General features: G+C 45.5%; 1 protein-coding gene and 1 long non-coding RNA gene across 43 annotated transcripts in view; one reads left to right on the plus strand and one right to left on the minus strand.

Moving 5' to 3' along the window:
* Nucleotides 1–1,578: 1,578 nt before the first annotated feature.
* LOC128352270 (uncharacterized) lies at nucleotides 1,579–24,815 on the plus strand. Its single transcript, XR_008320295.1, has 4 exons — nucleotides 1,579–1,701; nucleotides 19,474–19,675; nucleotides 20,552–20,584; nucleotides 24,321–24,815. It is a non-coding gene; the product is annotated as an uncharacterized LOC128352270 (long non-coding RNA).
* Nucleotides 13,357–25,634, minus strand: part of CLASP1 (cytoplasmic linker associated protein 1) — a 314,919-nt gene continuing 302,641 nt past the window's right edge. For all 42 annotated transcript variants that reach the window (XM_053312677.1, XM_053312569.1, XM_053312671.1 and 39 more), the window contains 2 exons: nucleotides 17,700–17,816; nucleotides 13,357–15,847 (listed from right to left, as the gene is read on the minus strand). In XM_053312677.1, coding sequence (XP_053168652.1) covers nucleotides 15,761–15,847; nucleotides 17,700–17,816 — 204 coding nt within the window. In that variant the 3' untranslated portion in view covers nucleotides 13,357–15,760. The remainder of the gene's footprint in view (nucleotides 15,848–17,699; nucleotides 17,817–25,634) is intronic.

The following is a 25,634-nucleotide window of genomic DNA, read 5'->3' on the forward strand; positions in this document are numbered from 1 at the left end:
CCCTGTTGGTACTATATGGGGCAGCAGTGATATAGGAAGAGGCTGAAAGATGCCAATGGTAAACTCCTCCTGTATATGACCAAAGAAAACCACAGGGCTCTGTGGGCGCCAGGAGTCGAAATCGGCTCAATGGCACACTTTACCTTTACCTATAAAATAGAATTGTCACCTCCCCTCCACACCCACTCTGTGCACTTAGCATCTCCATGGTAGGCAGATATTCAACAGGAAACTTTTCCCATTGCTGTATCTCCATGCTGGAGAAAGCCAAACCTGTTTAGTTTCTGCCTTCCGTGCAGCTGTTCAAAGCAGAGAGCCTCTGCCTGGAGAAAAGGTGACAACTGTTGCATAAAGATAGTATATGGCCTTGGTCAACTAGAAAACCAAAGTGTTCAGAATTCAGAAGCACCAAACAGACTTACCTAGGGCTGCCTTTAAGGAAGAGGAAATGTCAGCCTTTCTTTCCTCTGCATACAAGCTGCACCTGCTGAAGTTCCTACTTCAGGGCAACTCTTTGAAAGGACAAGGGACCTGTCCTCATCTCTACATGGCAGCTCTAGACTTGCCAGTCCTTTAGGGCCAGTCCAGTATTGCCTTTGAAATGCAAATACCTTCTCGGATACTCCTCCTCATGGTTTAGGATTGGTTTTCTTAAGCCAGTAATATGTGAAACCCCCAGTGCAACTAAAACAATGCCATGCAAGTATGCCTAATTTGTCTCAATCTGCCCACCAAATCTATGTAGCGATTGCACAATTTTTAACAATGATCCTAAGTCCATACATTATATGTTAATCTGCAATTGTTTTCAGTCATTAGATGGAGTAAAGGTAAAGTTGTGCCGTTGAGGCGGCGTTGACTCCTGGCGACCACAGAGCCCTGTGGTTGTCTGTGGTAGAATACAGGAGGGGTTTACCATTGTCTCCTCCTGCACAGTGTGAGATTATGCCTTTCAGCACCTTCCTAGATAGCTGTTGCCCGATATAGGAGTTTATCATATTCTGGGAAACATACCAGCAGGGATTCGAACCAGTAACCTCTTGCTCACTTGGCAAGTCATTTCCCCACTGCACCATTCAGTGGAGTAGAACACATGAATAGATGAAGCTGCCTTTTACCAAGTCAGACTATCTGGCTCAGCATTATCTAGCAACTCTCCAGGATTTGGGACAGAGGCTTTTCTCAGCTCTGTCTGGAGACAGCAGGGATTATGGTGCCGAGGTTCAATGTGGGATGCACCCCCCGTGCAAAAATAGTTCCAGAGTGTAATGAGGCAAGAGCAAGCTTTCCCCCTCCTCACAAAGATTGAAGTGCAGCTGCCCCTGTGTCCAACAAAGGATAAGGCAGCCCTGACCGGAGATACAGGGCCATCCTTAGGGCAGGCGACCGGGGCAATTGCCCCGAGCCCCACCCTGGTACAAGCCCCACTCTTGGCACGCTGCAGTACCGCCTGCCCTCCTCTCTACCCCACTCCCAGCTACTTATCTTTCCCCACAGCCAATGTTTTGTGTCTGTGTGCAGATTGAAAGGCTCCAAAGCAAACTGCTAGAGCTCCACCTCCCAGCTGTTTGGTGAGTGGGCGGGGCTTCCAGAGAGGCCTCCTTGAAGCTCAGGAAAGAAGCAAGTGGGCAGGCAGGCAGGCAGTGTCCAGCACCAGAGCTCTCTGCAGACCCTCTGCCCAGCCTTGCCTTAGTAATGGAGGTATGATGTGCTTTCCTCTTTGTGGTTATCTCTCCCCACCCCCCACTTGAATATTTAGGGATTGGCTTGCTATAGGGCTTTGGTATTGGGTAGAGATGTAGGGCAGGGTGGGAGGACTATGTATCTTTAAACTGAAGTGGATTGGACAAATTTTAATTTTTTCCCTTTAATTAAAAAAAAAACAACCATCCAAAAAGTTCTATACAGTAACTGGCTTGCTTCATGGCAGAAAATTACAAAAATGTCTGGAACTGAAGCCCCCCCCCCCCTTAGACCATCATTCCACCATATGGAAGAATCTGCCCTTTGCCTTCATTTTAAAAAAGGGTAAAACGCCCCCCTTTCTGCCCCAGCATTAAGATCACTTGGCCTTGAATGACTTGGCATAGGACTTTGGTATTTTTTTATTTTTTATTTATTTTTACATTTCTATACCGCCTTTCGTTAAAAACACAACCCCAAGGCGGAGATATTGAGCAGAGATATAGGGCAGGATGGGAGGAATATGTATATTTACATTGAAGTGGATTCGGACAAATTGTTGGTTTAGAAAAAACAACAACACCCATCCAAAAAGTCCTATAAGTGGCTTGTTTCATGGCAGAAAATTACAAAAACTTCTGGAACAAACAATATATTGTTTGTTTATGAATCCACAATGTTCAAGTTGATTGGCAACCCAGAAGGTCTGAGAACTGAAGCATTTGTTGTGCTTTTTATTTCTATTTCTTTAGAAATGTATTATATGTCCAAGCTGGTTGGACATGTCCAAAAACCTCACCCACACTATTTACACTGTATGTCATCAATCAGTATCATTCTGCTATGATATGAAATGTTAAGGAGGCCCCTCACATGCTGATTTGCCCCCAGCCCCGCACCCTGCTAGGGACAGCCCTGAGGAGATACCAAGGGACAAGGGTCATGACAGCAACAGATGAAGGCTATTCACTTGCTCCCCGCCAGAGTGGGGAGGGCAGCGGGCGGAGGTGGATGCAGGGTTTCTTTTACCTTCCCCCCAGGCTATCTTGCCAACAAATCTTTGCCATGCCACCGCACACACAGATTGCCCGCTCTCCTCTGCGCAGCACAGATCTGTGGAGACCGGGACTCATTTTCCTGGCCTTCCTCGATGTACCGCACAATGAGCACGGTACATTGGGGGAATCTCCCAGGAGTCGGCATACTTGGCATATCTAGGCATACTTGGCGTATGTTCATGCTGCGTGCAGCCTGAGCATACAAACAACCATTGACCTGGGTAGAAGGGTGCGCTTATGCCCTTCTGGGGTAAGAAGCTAGGGCTACCCAAGAGGGCGGTGCTAGGATCAAATCCAATCTGGGTGCTGTACACGAGCAACCCTACCCAGGTAGGTCTGCTCGTGTGGATAGCCTTAGAGTTGGTGCTGGGCAGGTGACAGAGGCTGGCAAGTAGAATAGGTTTAGAAGGGGCAAGGGAGAGTCCAACATGTCTAAGAACTGCTAGTGTAGGGTCAAAGTGTAAGAGGCCAGATGCTCATTCTAGCACAGGTTGTGTGTTAGCTCAACTTTAACACAGAAATTTTAAGTCACAGTGCACTGTCGAGGGCTGTACCATTATAAGAGGAGAGCTGGTCTTGTGGCAGCAAGCATGACTGGTCCCCTTAGCTAAGCAGGGTCCACCCTGGTTGCATATGAAAGGGAGACTAGAAGTGTGAGCACTGTAAGATATTCCCCTTAGGGGATGGAGCCTCTCTGGGAAGAGCAGAAGGTTCCAAGTTCCCTCCCTGGCTTCTCCAAGATAGGGCTGAGAGAGCGTCCTGCCTGCAACCCCTGCTAACTTGGCAAAGAGGCACCTTTTAACATGGTGATTATCTTTATTTAGTAGGGGGAGACTAACTGGCCCTATCTACCCCTAGCACAGTACCTCTAGTGACTGTTGCTGGTGTCTGTCATGTTTCTTTTTAGGTTGTGAGCCCTTTGGAAACAGGGATCTTATTTATTTATTTATTATTTCTCTGTGTAAACCACCCTGAGCCATTTTTGGAAGGGCAGTATAGAAATCAAATCAAATCAATAAATAAATAAACCTTGAAGAAGCTGCTGCCAGTCTGTGAAAACAATACTGAGCTAGATAGACCAATGGTCTGACTCAGTATATGGCAGTTTCCTATGTTCCTAAGATCAGTTTTCAGGGCTGTTTTACATACAGAGACCTAAGTCACTATGATTCAGCCAACACCATCTGAGGTTTATTAGGGGCCACAATAGTTTTGCCCAAGCCATAAAATACAAAATCTCCAACCACTGCCACAGACGGGCATTTCTCCGTGATCTAAAAATCATGAGCCTTGTAAAACAATTTGCAGCGAAATGCACCAGCGCCTGCAGGGCACCAAAACCAAAGCCTAATACATCTTCTGCTGGACCACACCAACCGCTCACCACATTGTTCTGTATGCAGACAATGGAATCAATAATGTAGTGTGTGCTTTCATCATTCTAATCCTCACAATCCACTGCTGAGTGAAGAAGGCTTCTTGCATATATTTCCCACAACTTTCTTGAGCCTTCTTCATATATTTATTTATTCTCTTAAACCCAGGCACAGATTTCTAGCTTCTGTCCATTTGGAAACCAGTCAAGGGTTCCTTACCATCTTCTCATTTTCTTCATCTCTATGATCTGCCTATTGTGTGCATTTTAATTCAGTTTATAGTAGTGTATTGCTACTGTTTTTGAGCTGCTGTTTTTGACTATATTGGCTTCTTTACTTTGACTTTCTATCTGCTGTTGTGTTTTCATTTTGCTATATTTTTAACGCTTTTTCTTTGTAAGCAGCCTTGAACAAATTTGAAGATGTGGGATACAAATCTAATAATTAATTGTGTCCATTGATTTCTTTCATGATGATATCACATATTTCTTTGAATTATTATCCTTTTGTATCTTTATAGTCATGCCATGCCTGGACACCGGTCCTATCTTTCTTGCTTGGAGCAGCTTGAAGTTCAGTTTTCACTGTAATGCTACTACAATGACTGTAACTGCTACTACAACTACCATGAATTTTTATATGCCGCTTTTCACCAAAAGTTCCCAAAGTGGTTTACAGAGAGAGAATGGCTCCCTGTCCCCAAAGGGCTCACAATCTAAAAAAGAAGCATAAGATCGACACCAACAAAAGCCACAGGAGAGATGCTATGCTGGGGATGAATAGGGCCAAATGTTCTGTCCCTGCTCAGTAAAGAGAATCACCACTTTTAAAAAGTGCCTCTATCCTCAGTTAGTAACCTCTGGGAGATTCATGCAATGATATTCTTCTTACCAGACAGCCCACAGACAATGATTGAAACAAATGCAGCACACAAATGACAGCTTTTCAGAAATCTGGAGGCTATATTATAGGATTAACTTTGCCTGTCCTACACACTTTCATTTGTTGTGTCTTGCATGTGGCTCATCTCTGCTCAAACTCTTCAGGTTTTTACAGTCCTTCAAACTGTACTCTGGAGAAGCTGAAACCCCCCAAAACAGTGATTAACATTGTTGGGCACCTGGAGTACTTTCCAGCTCCAAAACAAATGTGAAATCTTCTCCTGTCCCTAAATCACGGTTGCTGCAGGCCGCAATCCTAGAGCTCTACATGACTCCTGTGTTGCTGCAGGATATTCCTTCTTGTGGGCCAGCAGGAAAGTCCCTGGGGGCCAGATCCGGGCTCCAGGCTTTGTATTGTGCAGGCCTGATCTCTCATATAATGCCCATGGCAAACAACATATTAAACAGGAAACCAGTATGTATGACTTTTTCCTCTCCCCACCCATGACATTTATATAATCAAGTACCCATGATAGGTGAGACCTAGAATCACAATTGTGTTAGAGGGAGTTGCTCCTGTTGCACTACAGCAGGGATTCTCAATCTTGGGTCCCCAGATGTTGGGATGTGGACGAATCGAGAGTTGTGCACAAATTCAGAGCCGAACTGGTTTGTGGGGCTGCTGAGACCCATTCAACTGGTGGAGGGCGGGGTTAGGGAGAGGCAGCGAGCGGCACCTTTAAAAGTGAAGACCGCAGGTCCTTACCTGTTCCTCTATTGCTCCACACAGCTTCCTACTGTGGCAGCACACCCATTTGTGTGGTCAGCATGGTTGGACTGCAACTCCCATCATCTACAGGTGAAACTCGGAAAATTAGAATATCGTGCAAAAGTCCATTAATTTCAGTAATGCAAATTAAAAGGTGAAACTGATATATGAGACAGACGCATTACATGCAAAGCGAGATAAGTCAAGCCTTAATTTGTTATAATTGTGATGATCATGGCGTACAGCTCATGAAAACCCCAAATCCACAATCCCAGAAAATTAGAATATTACATGGAACCAAGAAGACAAGGATTGAAGAATAGAACAATATCGGACCTCTGAAAAGTATAAGCATGCATATGTATTCAGTACTTGGTTTGGGCCCCTTTTGCAGCAATTACTGCCTCAATGTGGCGTGGTATGGATGCTATCAGCCTGTGGCACTGATGAGGTATTATGGAAGACCAGGATGCTTCATTAGCGGCCTTCAGCAATTCTGCATTGTTTGGTCTCATGTCTCTCATCCTTCTCTTGGCAATGCCCCATAGATTCTCCATGGGGTCAGGTCAGGCGAGTTTGCTGACCAATCAAGCACAGTACACTGTATACTTTTCAGAGGTCCAATCAGTGTGTAGAGCCTAATAGGGTTCTGTGGGGAGAGCGGCAAGCCCACTCTGCCCGCAGACAATCGGGGACTAGCCCTGGGCAGCTGGATCGGCTGCCCACATGATTATCAGCTCCGTCACGGAGCCAGTTGGAGCTGCAGGGATTGGGAGCCACCCAGCCTCCAGGAGTCCCAGAATGCCCCACGTGAGTATGTGGGGCATTCTGGAGAGGCCCCCGATGCCAGGAGGCTTGTTTTAGCCTCCCATTTGCAGGTCTCCTCATGAGTCACTGCAGCGTGGAGCCGTGCTGTGGCGACTGACAATCACCAAAACTGGGTTAGTGGAGCACTTGCTCCACTAAACTCATTTTAGGGGCGGGGTATTTAGGTGGGCTAGCTGCCGCTGAACCACTGGGCTCGCCCGCAAGCCCACTGGTTCTCATGGCCGCTCAAAAGCAGGCTGGGCTCCCTTAGCCTGCTTTTGAGCGGTTGTGATAATAGCCTCAGAGTCTTGCAGTGTCATAAAATTGTGTACAAGAGATGTCTCTGAATTCAAACATTCTAAGTAAAATAGGATAAACCCACATCTTCATAACTTACCTTCAAACAATCAACTGCACAGCTATATTGATTTTCAGATAGGGGGTCCATATAGATACAGTGCTGGGTTTATTTGCAGTTGCAGTACTCAAGGAAGGAGAAGCCCTTGCCCAACACACCAGATAAGGGAGTGGAGAGGATACATGAGGGGAAAGTTTTAAGGAACTTTGTGCACTGTCTGTCTCATGCTACCTCTCAAAAAAGTTGACCAGGCCAATTAAATTATTTATCTTTTGAGTTCTTCTTTGAGCCTTCTGGCCACAAGCAATCATTCCTCAGTTTTTCTTTCTGCTTTTGCTTATGCTTAGATTAGATTGCAATATTTTCTTGAAACGTTTTGTAGCAACAGCTGCAGTGTCCTGTTGAGTGCTGGGATTTCATGTCATCATTGTTGTATTTTTTGCAAGGCTCAAGGTGGATTGGCAATGATCATCTAACAATTCAATCATAAGGAAATTGACTGAGTGTTTCTTTTGCTGACACCTCAACAGCTGAAGGATATAGACAACCTTCACTTTGGCAATTATTGCCAGCAGAAAGAACAACAGTGTTGGTAAACTTGTTAGAAAAAAGCAAGCATTTTTGTTTAAAATAGTATGAGTGGAAATAAATAATAGGCTATAAGAACTCATATTATGATTCAGGCTCCATAGTATCTTTTTTGGGGTGTGTGTGTGTGTGTCTGTTTTACAGCATGTGAGCATGCTTAACTATACAAATAAAAATATTACTGATGGGCCTTTTTTGTTAAAATCCCCCTTAATATATACAGGAATGTGATAGCAGTAAATGGCTCTCATCCTGCATTTTGTGAATTAACAAGGATTTCCTTGGGGCTGTCTAGAATAGTAACTTCACTGAAGAGAACACAAAGACAACTGTACAGGCTATCTTAAGCAGGTGCATTTCCTATCATGCTTTGCCTAACAGGCAATTTGCAATGCTGGAAACTTCAGAGCTTTCTGCAAAGCTTCAGGCAAACGAATCTGACTCAGTACAAGCAGATCACATTAAGCCACTCCAGCATTGAGCCTCTACACATTTGTTGCGTGAGAAGCACCCTGGGCAAAAAGGAGAATGGACACACCACATTTCAGGAGCAGAGTTCGAGCTTTTCACCATCACTTAAATTGATAGCATAGATCTAAAGGGGGCATTCAAACCTACAACATTACGAGATAATCCAAACGACAGCAGTATTGCCAGTAAGGGCCAAATGTGAACTGATAGGAGAGATTCATTTAAACACACACCCCCCGCTTTTTTTTTTTTTAAATGTCATGCAGTGACATGCAGGGAGGATTTGGATTAGGGCTGGGTTGTGTGGCAGTGGTGAGGGAAGAGTACCTGTTCCCTTCTGCACCATTTGTCTGACTTAAATTGCCCCCCTGCAATTGATATAGAGGGGGATAAAAGTCGAATAAGGGTGCCTGTATTTCCCTCTGCTGTGGCTAATAGCAGATTCAGGGGATAATTTTGATCATGTAAACAGTACTAGTGAGAGGAGTTCCAATTTAATTCCAATTGGTCCGGGATCTCCCAAGCACATATCTCCCACATGGCATCTTTCTTTTTCTTTTTCTTTTCTTTTCCAAATTATGCTCTGTCTTGAGAACATAAAGAAGAATTGCCTAGATCAAAACTGGCACAAACTGACTGAGGACAATCCCCACCTTCTGACTTTTGCTGTGAGCTTTGTTAAGCATTCACAGGTCTAGATTGCCTCTCCCAGAGATTGCAGTTGGCTCTGGTGAGGATTAAGGTTATGTCAGTTAATAAGGATTGCATGTGGTTAGTGCATTCTTGTGGCTTTTACAGAACTTCCTAGGTACACAACAGTTAAGAGTGGTGGAAGGTGTTGGGATATGCAACCGCTGCAGCCTCACTTTTTGTGTAGTTTGTATGCAATCTACTATGAAGCCAGAGGGGGTGCTATAGTTGTCTCTGCATGGGTTGGGCTGGCTGGGAGTTTCTACTTCCCTTCCTGTTTCTGGTTTGTTCCTGTGTGTGACTCAGCAAGTTCTGTACTGACCTTTGTCTGTCTCACAAGTAAATTGGTCTTAAACCTTGCAGTGGTGTTTGTTCTGAAAGCTTCACAGAAGGCTCACATTCTGCAACACGAGGGAGGCGGGTGTATCTGCGATAGAGTTGCCATGCCCCCCGAAATTCTGGGTTTCACCTGGATTTTAAGCATCTCACCCAGATTCACCCAGATTACAGATTTCATTATTATTATTTTTTAAAAGGGGGGGGGAGCTAAACTCTAGCCCGTGTCCCCTTAGCTAATCAGGGCCCACCCTGGTTGCATATGAATGGGAGACTTGATGTGTGAGCACTGTAAGAGATACCCCTTAGGGGATGGAGCCACTCTGGGAAGAGCAGAAGGTTTCAAGTTCCCTCCCTGGCTTCTCCAAGATAGGGCTGAGAGAGATTCCTGCCTGCAACCTTGGAGAAGCCGCTGCCAGTGAGTGAAGACAATTCTGAGCTAGATAGACCAATGGTCAGACTCGGTATATGGCAGCTTCCTATGTTCCTAAAACACACAGTCACTATTCTGCTCAAAAAATGATTTTCCAGTCAATTTACAGAATATGCAAATTAGGCACCCAGATTTGGAAAGCCAGAATATGGCAAACCTAACCCGCGATTATTCATCTCTACTGGCACAGAAGGGAAACTTTTACCAGTCAGTTAGCTATAGAGATTGATTGATTGATTGATTGATTGATTGATTAAGTGCCGTTAAATTGGTGTCGACTCTTGTTCCAAATAGACAGGGCGGGGAAAGCTCTCCCCAGAATCAGTGCTTGCCTCTGCAGGCAAGTGTGAAACATGGAAAGCCCAGGGAGGCCACAGAGCACGGGAAGGCTGGGAAGCATGGTTGGCTAGTGCATCTCCATTCCCACACCCTGGAATGCCTGAGTAGGGCTACTTCTGGTTGCCAATGCCCATATCTGTCAGGGTAACCAGAATGGAATAGAGAATGTGCATAAAACCACCCCTTGTAAAGAATATGCACAAACTCCAGCTACAGGGGATTCGACACATTGCCTGGTCAACGGGCATAATTGCCAAATGAAGTTAGGGACTATGCCGAACACCTGACCATCAACTGAGCATTTCACACTTCCTGATATATATATGCATACCATTCACATTATGTATATTATTTGTTTTGTGCTGTGTCATACTCAAATTTCCATCATGATTTAGAAACGATAAATCCTGGTTGGACGATAGGTGTAAATTCCCTGTTTGTCTTCATCTACCTGACATGGTAGGAAATGTGCATGTCTAAAGAGAACAATCTATTAATTGTTCACATTCTCCATTTACCGCACATTTTCACCAAGAGATACATGATGTTAAAATGATACGTATTAATTAAAATCTAATTGGTTTTGTTTCCTTAGCACTTGTGATATCTTACCTTAGTAGACTCTTATAATGAACATTATTGCTTTCTAAAGGGAATGGGGCCATAGCTCAATAGTAGAGAATCAGCTTTGCATGCAGGTGGGTCTCCGTTTCAATCCCTGGCATGACCCAATCAGGCTGGTAGAGACTCCTGCCTTTAGCCTTGGAGAGCTGCTGCTGCCTGTCAGTCTAGGCAGAAAGGACTGAGCTAGATGGACCAGTGGTCTGGCCAGGTATAAGGCAGGTTTTCCTTACCTTCCAGCATGTCCCTATTCTCCTATTCACCTCAATGGTAAAATAGGGACATGTTGGCAGGTATGCTTCCTATGTTCTAGAAGACATCATGCAAAACCTTGCTGAAGCATGAGCAGAGAACCTTGCTGAAGCATGAGCAGAGAGCTGACCCCTCCTCAAAAAGCAAACAAAAGCCCAACAACAACAACCCTGGAAGGAATCTTTTTTATGAAGTGAGAAAATGCTTCCACTCACTGGTGCTGCAGGGCCAGGCAGAGATGCAATCCCAGTACTTTTTTCCCTCCAGGGTCTCAGCAGGGACTCAAAGCCCTTACATTTTTGCATAACTCAATATCAGACTAAAACTGATTTTATTACCATTCTTCTGGTCTTCTGTTACAAGGAGTATCCTCTACCCTTGTGGCTAACAATCCTTGGAGATATGAGCTGGTCTTGTGGTAGCAAGCATGACTTGTCCCCTTAGCTAAGCAGGGTCTGCCCTGGTTGCATCTGAATGGGAGACTTGATGTGTGAGCACTGCATGATATTCCCTTCAGGGGATGAAGCCGCTCTGGGAAAGGTAGAAGGTTTCAAGTTCCCTCCCTGGCTTCTCCAAGATAGGGCTGAGAGAGATTCCTGCCTGCAACCTTGGAGAAGCCACTGCCAGTCTCTGAAGACAATACTGAGCTAGATAGACCAATGGTCTGACACAGTATATGGCAGTTTCCTATGTTCACATTGCTCTTCTGGGTGACTAACCACAAGAGGTTCAGGCTCTGAAGGGTTAGGAAACGATCCTTGACTTTTTGTAACAACCCCCTCCCCACAATTATTGCATTGAAGTGGGGATATGGCCATTAGGATGGACATGGCTATGGCGTGTTGCAACTACACCACTGCTTCCAATGACATGAACTCACCCCACCTTTGTTTTGTTCTGTCTCTGAAAGAAAGTGCTATGAAATGTGGGTCTTCTCACAGACCAGGAGTTTTACTGTGGCTTGTCACCCTTTTCCTTTCTATTATAGAAACAATAGTGCATTTCTAAAAAGCTAAACAAGACCATCAGGGCAACTGTGCTTGCCTCATTCACCTATAAAGCTCCAAACGGAGCATATGAGAAAGGGAAGTGAAACTTGCCTCCTCTACCAACTTATCTCACTGGGCTCTGCTAGCTGTTCCTTGCCCAGCTTGCTCCGCTATCAGAGTTGGACAGGGTGGGGGGATGCTTAAAAGCAGCAGATCATGATAAGGCGAGGAAAGAGGATGGGTTTTATTCCTCTACCCCACACACTTCTTTTGATATAAACAACAGATTCTCTCCCCCACCCTTCCAATAGGTGAAGGGGACAAGCTCATGCTTCACATGCATGTGGTTGCCCTAATGTGTAGTTTGGCCCTAAACAGACCTTGGTGGCCTTTTGATGACACAGGATGGGAGTGAGGGCCTTAGTGTTCCTAATGGCTATTAGTCTGCTCAAAGCGTTTGTTCCCATTAAATATGCCATTCCTTGTAAGAACCAGGTGACTGTAGAATCCTTTAGCACTGACTCCTGCTATTTGAAACTGAAAAGGAAGTTATGGCAGACAAAACCTCTTGAACACACTCTCTGCTGCTAATGCAGATAGGGAAGTTCTGTATCTGATTTGCATGGAATTAAATAAAAGCACCTGACTGGTGATCGTATGATTCTTTCAACCTGTTCTTCTAGTTTGGTTAACTAGCAAGATGGATAGAGATTTGATCTGCAGAGGACAAGAGGAAGATGGATTTGTCTGACAGAAGATCTTCAGTGCAAGAGCCCAGTACAGAAAGCTTTGCACAGCAGAGAGGATAAGTCCTGCATCTGTGTTTCCTTTTTTAAAAAACAGCAAACAAGTGATTCTGTAGCACTATCCTGATTAACACATTTATTGTAGAAGACGTTTGTGTGGTCTAAGATTGGTAGTACTGTATAAAAACAGGGAGAAGTGATCCAGCCTTGTACTCATGTCCATCTGTGTCAAAGGCATTGCACTAGCATTTTTAATTTGCCCTCAAGCAGTAGAAGTCTTTGAATGATACAGTGCTCTGTGCAGATATTCAAAGTGAATATGCTGGGAGCGGTGAAGGAGTGTGACCACTGTGGCAGGCCTGTTCTTGCACACTTGCACACTTGTATTGGATAGGGATGTGCAAACCGGCTCGACCTCAAGCCAGTTCTCCATCAAGCCAGCCCGGTCCAAGGGCTCTCCCTCCAGCTGGATGGGGCCTGGTTCAGCTCAGTGTTGAGCCGAACCTCCTGGGCAGGTTCAGGACCGGTGCGTCGTTTTTTTAAAAAAAGATATGGTGGACTTACTGCCTCTGAGGCCTCGGGGGTGTGTGCGTGGGCTGCTGTGGCCCTGGGGGGCGTGCCTCGGGCAGTCCCCCTCCCTCCACCCAAGGACATGTTTGCACAATGGCCTATGGGTCTGGGGATCTATCATGTAGGCCACGATGAAGGTGTGCCCTCCAACACGTGGAGGTTGGGTGCACTGGTGGGATGTAATGCTGCCCTCCCCCACTTTCAATTTCTGCCCAGGACTATGATATAGTGGCTACAACTGTCAACAATGTTACACATGTTGAAGTCATACTCGCTTCAGTGTGCTCTGGCATGTAAGAAATGCTGCATTAGTGCAGATACTTCACCCAGATGACCTTGGAGGTCTCTTTTTATTATGAGGCTGTATACAAAGAAGCTCCAATGAGGACTTAAATTGAATTTTCATTTATTCTAGGGCAAACTCAAAAGGTTTTGTTTTATTTTTTTAGCAAATTCTATCATGTAAATGTTAACATAAAAACATCTGTACATTTGCCATGATACACTCAGAAGTGAAACAAATAAGATATAAATACAGATATGGATGTAACATGACGAAAATGCGAAAAGAAAAGAAATAAAAACAAAATAAAAACAAAACAAAATAAACCAACCCAAAAATAGAAATTAAATACATGCACGTGAACACTGTGCCAACAAACTTCGTTTCTGATGGCTGACTGTTTTGAGTGGCTTTGTAGCCTGTCCTTCCCATTTAAAACATTATTACTGTTAGCAAAGTCCTGCTGCATTCTACAAACATTTCTCTGTTGTCCTTTAATATGAACTATTACACTTGATAAATAAAGGGGTTGGGAGGGTGGTAGAAAGAAGAATTATATGATAATGTTGCAAGTTACATTACTTATAAGGGTTATTCAGAAGCTAGTAGGAAGCGATAGAAAAGTCTTGTTGTAATCCAGGCAAGCACACATAGTGTACCTTTAAAAAAAAAAAGCCACATGCCTCAGTTTATTCAGCACTATATAAGAGACCTACAGTACTTCAGATGGTGAAAGGGGTTGCAGTGGCTTGTTTGCTTATGCCCTGGGAACATGGTGCCCCAGGAACAGCATGGCCATCACCATCTAAGGCAACCCAACAGCAAGCAGGGTTGTTCTGTGCGGATTCTCATATATAAAGGCCTTGGGGGCAGGGGGAGAAGGTTGGGAGGATGGAGGAGGATACAAAGAAAAGAAACCTCTTGTTCAAAAGGTCTGAAAAGTTAAAGCCCTGCATAAGGAGGCAGCAAGAAAAAAGGCAGCTGCAGAGATCTGGACACTGCTGGGCAAAGATGGAGTCCACCCCATCCGGCACCTCAGTGCCAACAACATGCAGATTTATCTCCACCAACATGTATGGATTGGTAGCCAAAGAGTCCCTTGTGCCTGGAAAATCTGAGACCCCACCCCCACCCCACCACCCAATTTGTACAGTTTTAAAGAATGAAAATGGGTCAGATTGAGCTAGCCCTTTGAGTACTTCCTAAAGAAAGAGGGTCATGTCAAACACTAAGAGGGAAGGAAACTATTCGCTATGTACATTAGACACAAAACGAGATTATAAATAATCCAGATTGTATGGGGGTTAGGGAAGGTGACTTACTTCTGGAGTACTCAAAGGATGGCCAACCCTTGATTAACAGAACAAGTGCCACACTAAAGGAGCATTTGTTGACAAACGAAGCAGTATTTTATTAAGAAAGGAAGGCCTGGTTATCTGAGCTGCAGCTCCTATCAGGTCTGGAAAATCCAAGTTCCCTATTGAGGCTGGAAGCAGCAGTAATAGCAAATTTTACATATCTTCCCTAAGAGATAGGATGTCAGTTCCTCCGATAATGACAGTGCTGATGCTCCATCAGTTTAGAGACATTACAGTGCATTCACTGCCAGTGCATACGAACAAATTTCATAAAGCTAGACAAAATGGTTCCAGAAAGAATTCAATGCCTACAAAAAACAACAACAAAAAAACACCCTGTAACAGAACAGAGTTCTGTTCCATTGAAAAATAAAAGAGAAAGCAAAGGGCATGTGGGCAGAACCTCCTCTAGATCATGGTGAGAATACATTTTAGTCATTTGAATGATCTAGGGGACTGTTCCTTATCAGTTTCAGGATAACGTGATATAAATACAGAGGCAGATCTTTAAAAAGCTATTTTAGACTAACTAGGTCTGCCAAATATGACAGGACCATTTCTAATTTGCTGAGGGTTCTGGAGAATTTCCATGAACTGTGCAATTTGGACAATGGTATTATAAAAAACAAACAAACAAAAAACCCCTGGTGGAGGGGCCTAATCATGTAACCAGTACGGGTTTCTTTGGGAAAAGGCCAGGTCATTCCAAAGTTTAACCTCAGCACTAAAACAATAACATGTTCTAGAAACTGGGAAAGCAGGAGGAATGGGTCAAAAGTTCAGATTTAAAAGTAAAGTCATTAAAGTTTAATAGCCTAATATAAACCCAAGGTCTATATCAATACAGTAGAAATCCCTTTGATTCAAGCAATAATGTGCTCTATAGGTCTGGAACCCCTGCCAGGTTTTAGGAATGCTAGCAGGTAACTAAGTCAGTCTTTTTGAATGAGGACTGCAACCCCAGGCCTTGCTTCCTTTACATTCAATACCAATAATATTCTACAATAAAAAGCTTTAAAAGGACTAAAAATACTGATTGCAATAAATATCTGCATGGCTTCCATCAGCGGATGGAGCATGCTGATGAGGGGAGGGTCTCTGAGAGGCACAGCTGATTGCTTCTATGTCTACAGGTATGTCCAAAGATCTCCATTAACTGTGCGTGGAAACATCTGAAGATGAGCTGCTGTTGCTGTTAGTAGTCTGGGCCCTCTTTATGTACAAATTGAGGAGCTTCATCTGAAAGAGAAAAGTAGCAACAAACACATTCTTCATTAATTTTCTTCATTCCAGAGCTGATCTTTCGTTATTGCCTCCATGACTAATACTGCAGTACACCTCCACTCCAAACTTTATGAAAGAAACACAGAAATCAACAACTTATTTTTTGCTTGTGGCAAATCTCACAATGAGGAACATGCTCACTGATCTCCTATTTCAGTTGTACCCTCAAATGCCACAACAACTTATGTTGTGTAAGAACTAATGCCAAAGGCAGTACCGTTCAGGTAATAACCTCACATGGTTAAGCTCACATGAACAAGCTGCAAGTAGTGATGGCACTGGAGTTCAAAACTGGGAGCCTTGAAATAGTGAACATAACTCATTACAAGCCAAACCTTTGCTTGCAATGAGTTTGCCATAGTGCCACGACTCCCTGCCTAGGGCAGTCAACCCTTTCCTTCCCCTCAAATCTGCCTAGCAATCATTCCAGCAACAAAGAGACATCTCTCCTGTTCAACATGCCACGTATAAGGAATCCTGGGACATCTAATTTCTAGGATGCCTGATGTCCATCCTCAGTCACCCTTGAATATCCCCCCCCCCCCATGGCTCTTGTCACCTGGAATGCTACTGTTTCAGATGTTAGGGCAGAAAGGACAGCTCAAAGAGGTTTGTTGCTGTTCCTGAATGGAGAGCTTGCAAAGGTTTACTGTTGTTCCTGTCACTGGAAAGAAATTTAGGAGTGTGGGGAAAGGAAAAGAGGCAGCAAGGGATAAGTCTCAGGAATCGACAAAGAGGAAGGGCACAACATTCAGGCCCTGTTATGCTACTGGGGCCATCACAGTTGGGGATCCAACTTTCAGAATGGACTTGGCCAAAAAACCCTCCTATTAGCTGAGACAAAAATTGCTCACATGCCCTGGTGGCGCAGTGGTAAAACTGCCGCCCTGTAACCAGAAGGTTACAAGTTCGATCCTGACCAGGGGCTCAAGGTTGACTCAGCCTTCCATCCTTCCGAGGTCGGTAAAATGAGTACCCAGAATGTTGGGGGCAATATGCTAAATCATTGTAAACCGCTTAGAGAGCTCCGGCTATAGAGCGGTATATAAATGTAAGTGCTATTGCTAAGTGCTATTGCTATTCTCTTCTTTAGAGTCTTGTAAGGCGTGATATATATTTGTTATTCTTAATATGTTTTTATTAACCTCATTTTACCTTTTGTAAAAATTATATGGTCATATTATTGAAATATGTGTTGCAATGTGAAGGTATTGTAAATGGAAAGTACTGTAAGTTATTAATAAAACCTACAAGAAGACTGTCCTGTATTAATTTTTAAGTATGAGAGAAAACTCCTTCAGTCAGACTGATCTGATTCTGAGATTCTCAGAATCAAAAACTAGATTCTGAGGCTCTCAGACTCTTTCCATTCCAAATCTTCTTTTTTAAAAAATTAAGACAATAGTTCCCAACCGTTCTGGTGCTTTGCCATTATCTTTGTGCCATTTACATTTATTCACATCTCCAAAAGCTGCTGTGGGAGTAGAGGGACTAAGCAGTGGAGCTAGTGCGCCCTTGCTCCTCCAGGCTGACTCAAAAACCTATTTGTAGGGCGGGTGTTACTCCATTCATAATCCAATGGTAATCTAGAGTCAATAACTAGCTGGGGCACAGGCTTGAGAAGTCATGTCTTCAGTAACCAATGACCTATGTAAATGAGGTGCTCATGAGTACTTGCTAAGCTAGCACACTGGTTAAGAACGACAGTTTTAAAGATTGTCCAATGACTGTGTTGGAAATTATAGCTACCATGTATACATACTGTTCTGATTCCAACATCAAATTACACAAGAGGCTTCACATATACCTTGCTCCCAGTGAGCTGTGCAAGGTGAGGCTTCAGTTCTTCTCCAATAACTGAATAAATTGCCACAAGGCAAAATACACTGGCTTTGCGGACGCTGCTTTCTGTATTGTCATAGCCCTAGAAAGAAAAAGACAAGAGTAATGAGAACCAAAACTGAACAGTGGTCTATGAATATGCAGAGTCCACCTGATAATAACTATTTTTTTGGAAAAGGTCAGTTATAAAGATCAATTACATGCTGTTTTAATAAGGTCCCCAACATGCTCAGTTACTTCCATCCCTGGTCTTCTGTAAAAATACATATTAGATCCAACAGAAAAAAAGCCATGAGTTGGATACCAAATATTCTTCCATGAACAGAAATGCCTCCAATTTGTGCAAGAGGGAGGGGTTATTTTCAATTATTCCCACCCCGTAGTTTCCTGCTGCAGTCACTTGTCATTCTGATCTGGATTGAGGAGACCATGTCATCCTGATCTGGAAGGCACCCCAAACCTCAGAAGTAGATTTTCAGGAGCACAGTAGATTGCAGCGGGAAGGGAGATTAACAAAGATCCCACCCCATTGCATGAATAGAAGTGTGTTTACTGAAAAACTTACTTATGTTGTTTGTTTATTTCGGCCCAAGGCCAGCATAAGAATAGTTATGCCCCCCACCAATGTTTAATTTAATGTGAATATTCCTAGAAATTAAGCTATTTTGGTACAATCAGCAGCATTTACAAACAGAACCAATCCAAAGTTGTGTTGGAGAGACATTGGGAAACAGTGTTCGTAAGTGTTCGTAAACATTAGGTCACCATCTACAAACCCACTGCAAGAATGCAATTCCTATCCACCCCAGGTTAGAGCAGGGGAAAATGTGGTACTGGATGTGTCCAACCACCCATAAGAGCTTACACTGGTACATGTAGTGTGTGATCATCTGTCTGTCCAATCAGCACAGTAGGACTGCACCAGAGAGAGTGAGGGAGGGAGTCTGTGTGTGTTCCATCACATAATAGGTCTGTAGATTGTGCCCTTAAACAACTGGCTTCCTTATCGAAACCATATCAGTAGATGACAAGTATAAAAACTGTGGTTGCTTACCTCTAACTGCGGTTCTACTGGTGGTCATCTGTCTATTCAAACAGATGGGCTTCAGCTGGAGAGTGAAGGCTTAATCAGGAGTTTGCAAGCTTCCTCATTTTCTCTCCTGATTGCTAGACCCCCATGCAGCACCTATAAGGTCACATGACAGACCCTAACCTCCTCAGTTTCAGAGTCCGCTGCCTATGAGACCAGCTCTTTGACAGGGAGGATGGGCAGGTGTGTGAATGGACAGATGACCATCAGAAGAACCCCAATTACAGGTAAACAACCACAGTTCTTCTGGGTGGTCTCTGTCTATTACACAGATGGGCTCATTGCAGGCTTTCATCATTGGATGCTGGGCAGCAGACACACTTAAGGTAAGGCAGGTGATGGAATCAGGAGTTAGGAGAGGATGGATTGCAAAACAACACGCCTGAAGGCAGCATCTCTCCTAGCTTGAATGTTCAGTGTGTAATGCTTGATGGAGGAAGGGGTCACCTAAGTAGCAGCTCGGCATATTGAGCCCAAGGGCAGACCTCTGTCAAAGGTGGTAGAAGTGGCAAGAGCTCAGGTGGAATGAACCTTGATGGATGAAGAAGGCTTTAGGCCTGCTAGATGGTATGTTAGTTTGAGAGTGTGAACAATCCAGTTGGAGACTAATTGAGAAGAGGCTTGATGACCCCTGTCTGGTTCTCCATAGGTGACAAAGAAGGAAGGTTTGGTTCGGAATGATGACGTCCTATTAGTGTAGAAGGCCAGGGCTCTGTGGACATCCAGGGAGTGCCAGTGTCTCTCATCGGCAGTAGAAGGATTAGGAAAGAAGACCTATGAAAAGACGACACAACCTTTGGAAGGAAGGAGATGTCCAGGAGAAGAGTGATCTTGTCAGCATGGAATGCCAGGTAGGGAGGATCACAGCAGAAGGCCCGCAGGTCTCTCACCCTCCGGGAAGAAGTGATGGCTATTAGGAACACCGTCTTGAAGGTGAGCAGACAGAGATTGCAGGTAGCCATCGGTTCAAAAGGTTTCCCCATCAATCCAGTTAGGAAGAGTGGGAGGTCTCAGGTTGGGGAAATCCTAGGGGTATCCTTGAAGAGGCGGACTAAGCCTATCAAGAAATGTTTCATGTCCGGCTGCCTGAATAGCAAGGAGCAATCAGGGGAAGGCCATTGTGCCACGATGGCTGCCAGATGGACCGATGGAGTTAATAAAGAGGCCTGCCTTTTTGAGGTCCAAAAAGTAGACGAAGATGATGGATAAGGGAGCCAAGGTCGGGTCCTGTAAGCCATGGCACTGGGTGAAGTGCGTGAATCTTTTCCACTTTGCTGCATAGGATTTTAGAGTGGATGGTTTCCTGGACACTGATGTCCAGTGGCCAGGCAGGCAGATGTTCCATGCACTGTTCCCTCTAAGGCATGTGCACGCTCACAAGTTTTCTGATGTCTGCTCAGTTAATTTTAGATCCCTCTCAGGTTGAATCAGGAAGGCCCCACTCTGAATGCATGTGCGCACACAGTGTCTTGACACTGCTGCCCAGAACAAAACTCATTTCACATAGAGATGAAAAAAATTATAGGGACCACTGGTTCCATGCTGTGAAGTGGAGAGAAGTGATGTATGAGTGCAGCAACACACCTCAGTGTTGAGTCAGAAGGTCTGGCTGGTAGGAGAGAAAGTGCCCCCACCCAAAGGCATAGAAGGCAAGGGAACCAATGGTGCCTTGGCCACCAGGGTGCTATCAGAATGCAGTTTATCATGTGTCTCTGTATTTTTTGCAGGATCCGAGGGAGCAGCAGGATTGGAGGAAACAGGTAAGTGTCGTGGGAGTTCCAGCAGAGTGCAAAGGCATCTCACAGGGAACCTTTCCCTGTCCCTGCCCTTGTGCAGAATTGTCTGCACTGACAGTTCTCGGGGCTCACAAACAGGTCTACTTCCAGTGCCCCCCCACCCCCACCCCCAGCCTGAAGATCTTGCAGAGTGCAGCCAAATTGAGCTTCCATTCGTGTGAGGAAGAGGGCGTTCTGCTGAAGCGACCTGCCAGGACATTGTCACGGCCCTGGATGTGAATCGCAGAAAGGTAACTCTGATGGAGAGCCCACTCCCATATTTGAAGTGACAGTCGGAGCAGGGTTCAAGATCCTGTGCCCCCTTGGCGGTTTATATATGCCTTTACAGTTGTATTGTCCATCATAATTTGTATGTGTCGACCCGAGACCAAGGGGCAGAACTCCTTCAAAGCCTTGAGAACTGCGAGGAGTGCTAGATAATTTATATGATGAATGGTGTCCTGGGGAGACCTCTGCCCATTGATCTGGAGGCCCTTCAGATGGGTGCCCCAACCAGTGTCTGAGGTGTCCGTGATGAGAAAAATTTGAGGATCCAATGCCTGGAAAGGTGTGGACATTGACAGGTTGGTCTGGGACATCTACCAGACAAGGGACTGAGGTACCTCTGGAGAGGTATCGAGAAGCCTGTGCTGGGAGTCTCATAGAGGGTTGAAGACGTCGAGAAACCAACATTGGAGTGGTTGCATGTGAAGGTGAGCAAGAGGCAAGGTGGCGGATGCCATGAGGCCCAACATGCTCTGGATGTCTCTTGCCAGACAAAGAGGACTCCTCTGGAGGGAGGTAGCCAGCTGTCTTATTTACTACCTGCATACTGAAGGAAGGTAATGGCAGCCCAAAGGGAGTCAAAAATTATGCCCAAGAACTGAATGGCGGGAAGGTCGCAGTTCAGATTTTCTGTGGTTGACTTTGAAGCCCAATCACTGGAGCACATATAGAGCCAAAGCAAGATGGACATGTAGGCTAGCATGGGACCGAGCATCGAAGAGCGAATTGTCTAAAAAGGGGCAAATCTGGAATCCCAGTTCTTGGAGGTACCCAACTATCACCGCCATACATTTTGTGTAGACCCTTGGGGCAGAGGATAAGCTGAAAGGCTTGGCCTGGAATTGAAACTTTTGAGAGCCAACCAGAAAACGAGGTATTTTCTGTGCTGCGGGTGGATAGTGATGTGGTACTATGTGTCCTCCAAGTCTATGGAGGCAAACCACACGCCTTCCTCAAGTAAGGGGAGAATGTCCAATACAGTAAGCATGCAGAACTTTTTGTAAGTGACGTATGCATTTAGCACCCTTAGGTCCATGATAGGACACAGATCACTGTCCTCCTTTGGAATGGTCAAATACGGGGAGAAGAAACCATCCATGAGATGGGAAGGGACCGGTTCTATAGCCCCCTTTCCCAACAAGGTGTGGACTTTGTCCCAAAGAACTGCAGGAGAAGGGTGATTCTGCAGCCAGTCTGGGGGACGCTCTAAGAACTCTATGCCATAGCCTAGGCTTATAAAAGCGAGGGCCCAGTTGTCGGAGGTGATGCTTTAATACATGCCCATAAAAGGGTGCAGCCGGGTCCTGGGCTGGAGATAGTCATGCCCGCTTATGGTGGGGGCAGATCTGGATTTGGATTGCGAAGCTTTGGCTGGCATAAAGGGTCTCTTCCGAAATTGGTTGTATTTGTCATTCCTTAACAAAAGGAATGATCAGCCTGGGGCTGAGAAAAGGATCTTGAGGTTGGGTGCTGTTGCCTGAAAGGCCTACTGTATCTTGGAAGCACAGAAGAGGAGGAAGATGACCAGCTCATGGACTGTGCAGCTGTTCAAAGTTTCTGTACTCTCTCCAGAGTGTCATCTGTCTTGGGCCCAAAGAGAGCCTGAACATCGAAGGGCAGATCCTCAATCCTCACCATTGCCTCAGGGGTAAGGCCCGAGGAACGCAGACACGTGTGTCTTCGCAAGGCGAAAGAGTTGGCCATTGACCTGGCAGCAGAGTCAGTGGTATGGCGTGAGGTGTGGTGAAGTTGCTTACTAAGGTGAAAGGCTTCACGTTGCAAGGTGAGAGCAGCCTCCATTTAGTCTTGAGTCAATTAGTCCAGAAGAGGCAATAGCTTCTCCCAAAGAAGGTGATTATAACATGATATGCATACTTGGTAGTTGGCTATCTTTAGCAACAGGGAGGAAGTGGAGTAGCGACGCCTGCCAATGGAATCCAGTTTCCTGCCCTCCTTGTCAAAAGGTGTAGATAGAACATGGTTGCGGGACTTGGCTTGAGCTGCCTCAACTACAATGGAATTAGGATTTGGGTGCTCTCTCAGCCCTATCTTGGAGAAGCGAAGGAGGGAACTTGAAACCTTCTGCTTTTCCAAGAGCAGCTCCATCCCCTAAGGGGTATATCTTACAGTGCTCACACATCAAGTCTCCCATTCATATGCAACCAGGGCAGATCCTACTTAGCTAAGGGGACAAGTCATGCTTGTTACCACAAGACCAGCTCTCCTGGTCATGTCCAACAGAACGGCATTCATGGGCAAGGCTATTGCCGGCTGAGCATCAGCACTGATCAATAGAGGATGGTGTGGCTCTGTCTTCTACTTGGAGACCCAGGGCTACAGCCATCTTAGAGACCTGTTCTGTGAAAGAGTGTAGGTCCTCAGAGAGTGGTGGCAGCTAGGGGTCCCTAGCCCCATCTTGGGGTGCAGGACTTGAGGCCAGTTTGGGCACATCCAAGGTATCTGAGCCATCTCCCACCTCTGATTCTGAAGCAGAGGACTGGAGGATACAGTCAGGTGGGACAGGGCCCACTGTGTCCAAAAGGGGTGGGTGGGCGCTTTCCCCCAGATGGTCTAGGTGTAGAGATGGAGCAGGAGGGTGCTGCAGACTGAGACTGGACTGGCAATGGTACAACTGGGAGAGACAGCAGTCCTTGCTGATGAAGCACTTGGTGCACTCTGGTCATCTCTCTGAGCCCGACTAGTGGGAGAGCGGTGCCTGCCATATGGTGAGTGATGCCTGGCGGGCAAATGGGCAGAGCGGCAGCATCTTGGGGAGCAGGACCTCGAAAAGCGGGAATTAATACATGGCAGAAGGTGGCCAGAGGGATGACTGTGGAGGTTGTAACACTCTGAGGCATAAAAATAATTGCAATAGCTCCCATGTGGTCCCAGGCCAAAGGCATAATGGTCAGGTGAATCAGAGCAGCTGAAGTAGGAAGCATCAAATGGCTCATAGTCACGTCGAGCCTGAGAAGAAAACGAACAGCGTCGGTCCCGTGCTTGCGGGCTGTTATATTTCCTTTGGCCAGTAGGGGGCAGGCCATCAGAAAATGCAGCGTCCCACTGCAGAATCGAAGGAGGGGCCCTGGAAGCCTTGTCAGAGGAGGGAAAGGAGGCGTGGGCAGAAGGAGGGCTATGGAAGGCCAAGGCTGGAGCCTTATCAGCAGGAGGTTCCGAGAGGAAGAAGGCTTTCGGTACCGAGCAGGAGATATCAGGTGTAGGAGGGATGTGCTTTGTTTTGTCTTTGTGCATGTAGTTTTTGTGGCCATAAACCACACAAAAAAGGCAGGCAGGGCTTCCCCGGTCCGAAGGGAAGTGGGGTGGCGGCAAGGGTGAAATAAACACACAAAAGGCAAAGGGTAGGAAAAAAATGACAGAAGAGGGAATAAATGCATAAAGAAGAGGGTGACAACATATGTTTTCTTCTAAATTTCAGAGAACAGAATAGGAGCAAAAACTCAATGAATAGCCTGAGGAGTTACTCTCATGGTGGACAATGAAAAACCAGGCAAGATTCTGTCAGGTGACCTTACAGGTGCTGCATGGGGGCGGGGAGCGTGGAGCCTCTACCAATCAGGAGAGAGAATGAGGAAGCTTGCAAACTCCCGATTTGGCCTTCACTCTCCAGCTGAAGCCCATCTGTGTGATGGACAGAGACCACCCAGAAGAACCATTTTTATCAATGGAACAACTGTGCCAATGAATAATTTTTTAGTTGATAACCAAGCGTAAGAGCAGATGTGCTTCTTTAAAATCTAATGAAAAACATACATGATGCTATCCTGAGTTCAAAAAATGAAGTTTCTGGATGACATCTGGAGAAACCTCGGCTATTTCTGTTTAAAATGATGACTAATACCACATTGAACTGTATCTCAGCAATCTAGAAAGGATTTCCCCCCCTTCCCTTGAAAAAAAAGACACTGAGGTTGTTCACACGAGCATCCCTGACTCAGGCTTGAAGTGCTGGGATTGAGGCCAGTTCTGGTGCTGCCTCCCCAGGTAGCTCAGGATTTCCCAAATCAAAGGGCACGAGGGTAAACAGCCCAAGCAGACACAAAGCTGGGCGCAAGCGGAAATCCCTCAATGCACTATCCTTCTCATGCGGTACATGTAGGGACATCTGGAGGCCGGGCTACATTTTCCTGGCCTCCAGAACTCCAGTGCGGCTTATGTAAGCACACAAGCCGCACATCTCACACATGGATGGTAATGGTTGGGGGCGGGGGAAGGTGAGCTCGACCTTGCCTTCCCCTTTGCCCACTGAAAATGTTTGTGAGAATGACCTGACTGTTTGACAGTCTGCATATTGCCCACAGACAGCAAAGTGCCAGTCGTTCTCACAGTTGCCTGTGTGACATCAGAGAACTGGGGTAGTCCCTGTGCATCACAAGCTCCATATGTGCAACTGAGCCCTTGCAGCATTTGCGGTCATGCCCTGTATTCATAGCCCAGGGTTGGGCAGCTGTCTGCTAGATACTAGTAGAGAAGCAGGTTATTCAGCTTCATAAGGCAATCTTGAAGGCAATAAATTCCCCGAAGGCCAAGTTATACTGGCCTGGTCAGAGAAGGAGTTCCTAGATTTGCATTTCTACTGGCAGGAAAAAATGTTTAAAAGCAAAATTAAGAATGGTTACAAAATGGCATAAGTATCCTGGGAGAGGTGTTGTGGTGTTGATACGTATGATAGTAAAAGTCACTGTACAAAAGGAACCACAACATCCACAGAACTGCACAGTGCTCAGAGCTA

The sequence above is a fragment of the Hemicordylus capensis genome, chromosome 1, assembly GCF_027244095.1.
Source record: "Hemicordylus capensis ecotype Gifberg chromosome 1, rHemCap1.1.pri, whole genome shotgun sequence".
In the NCBI taxonomy this organism is placed as follows: domain Eukaryota; kingdom Metazoa; phylum Chordata; class Lepidosauria; order Squamata; family Cordylidae; genus Hemicordylus; species Hemicordylus capensis.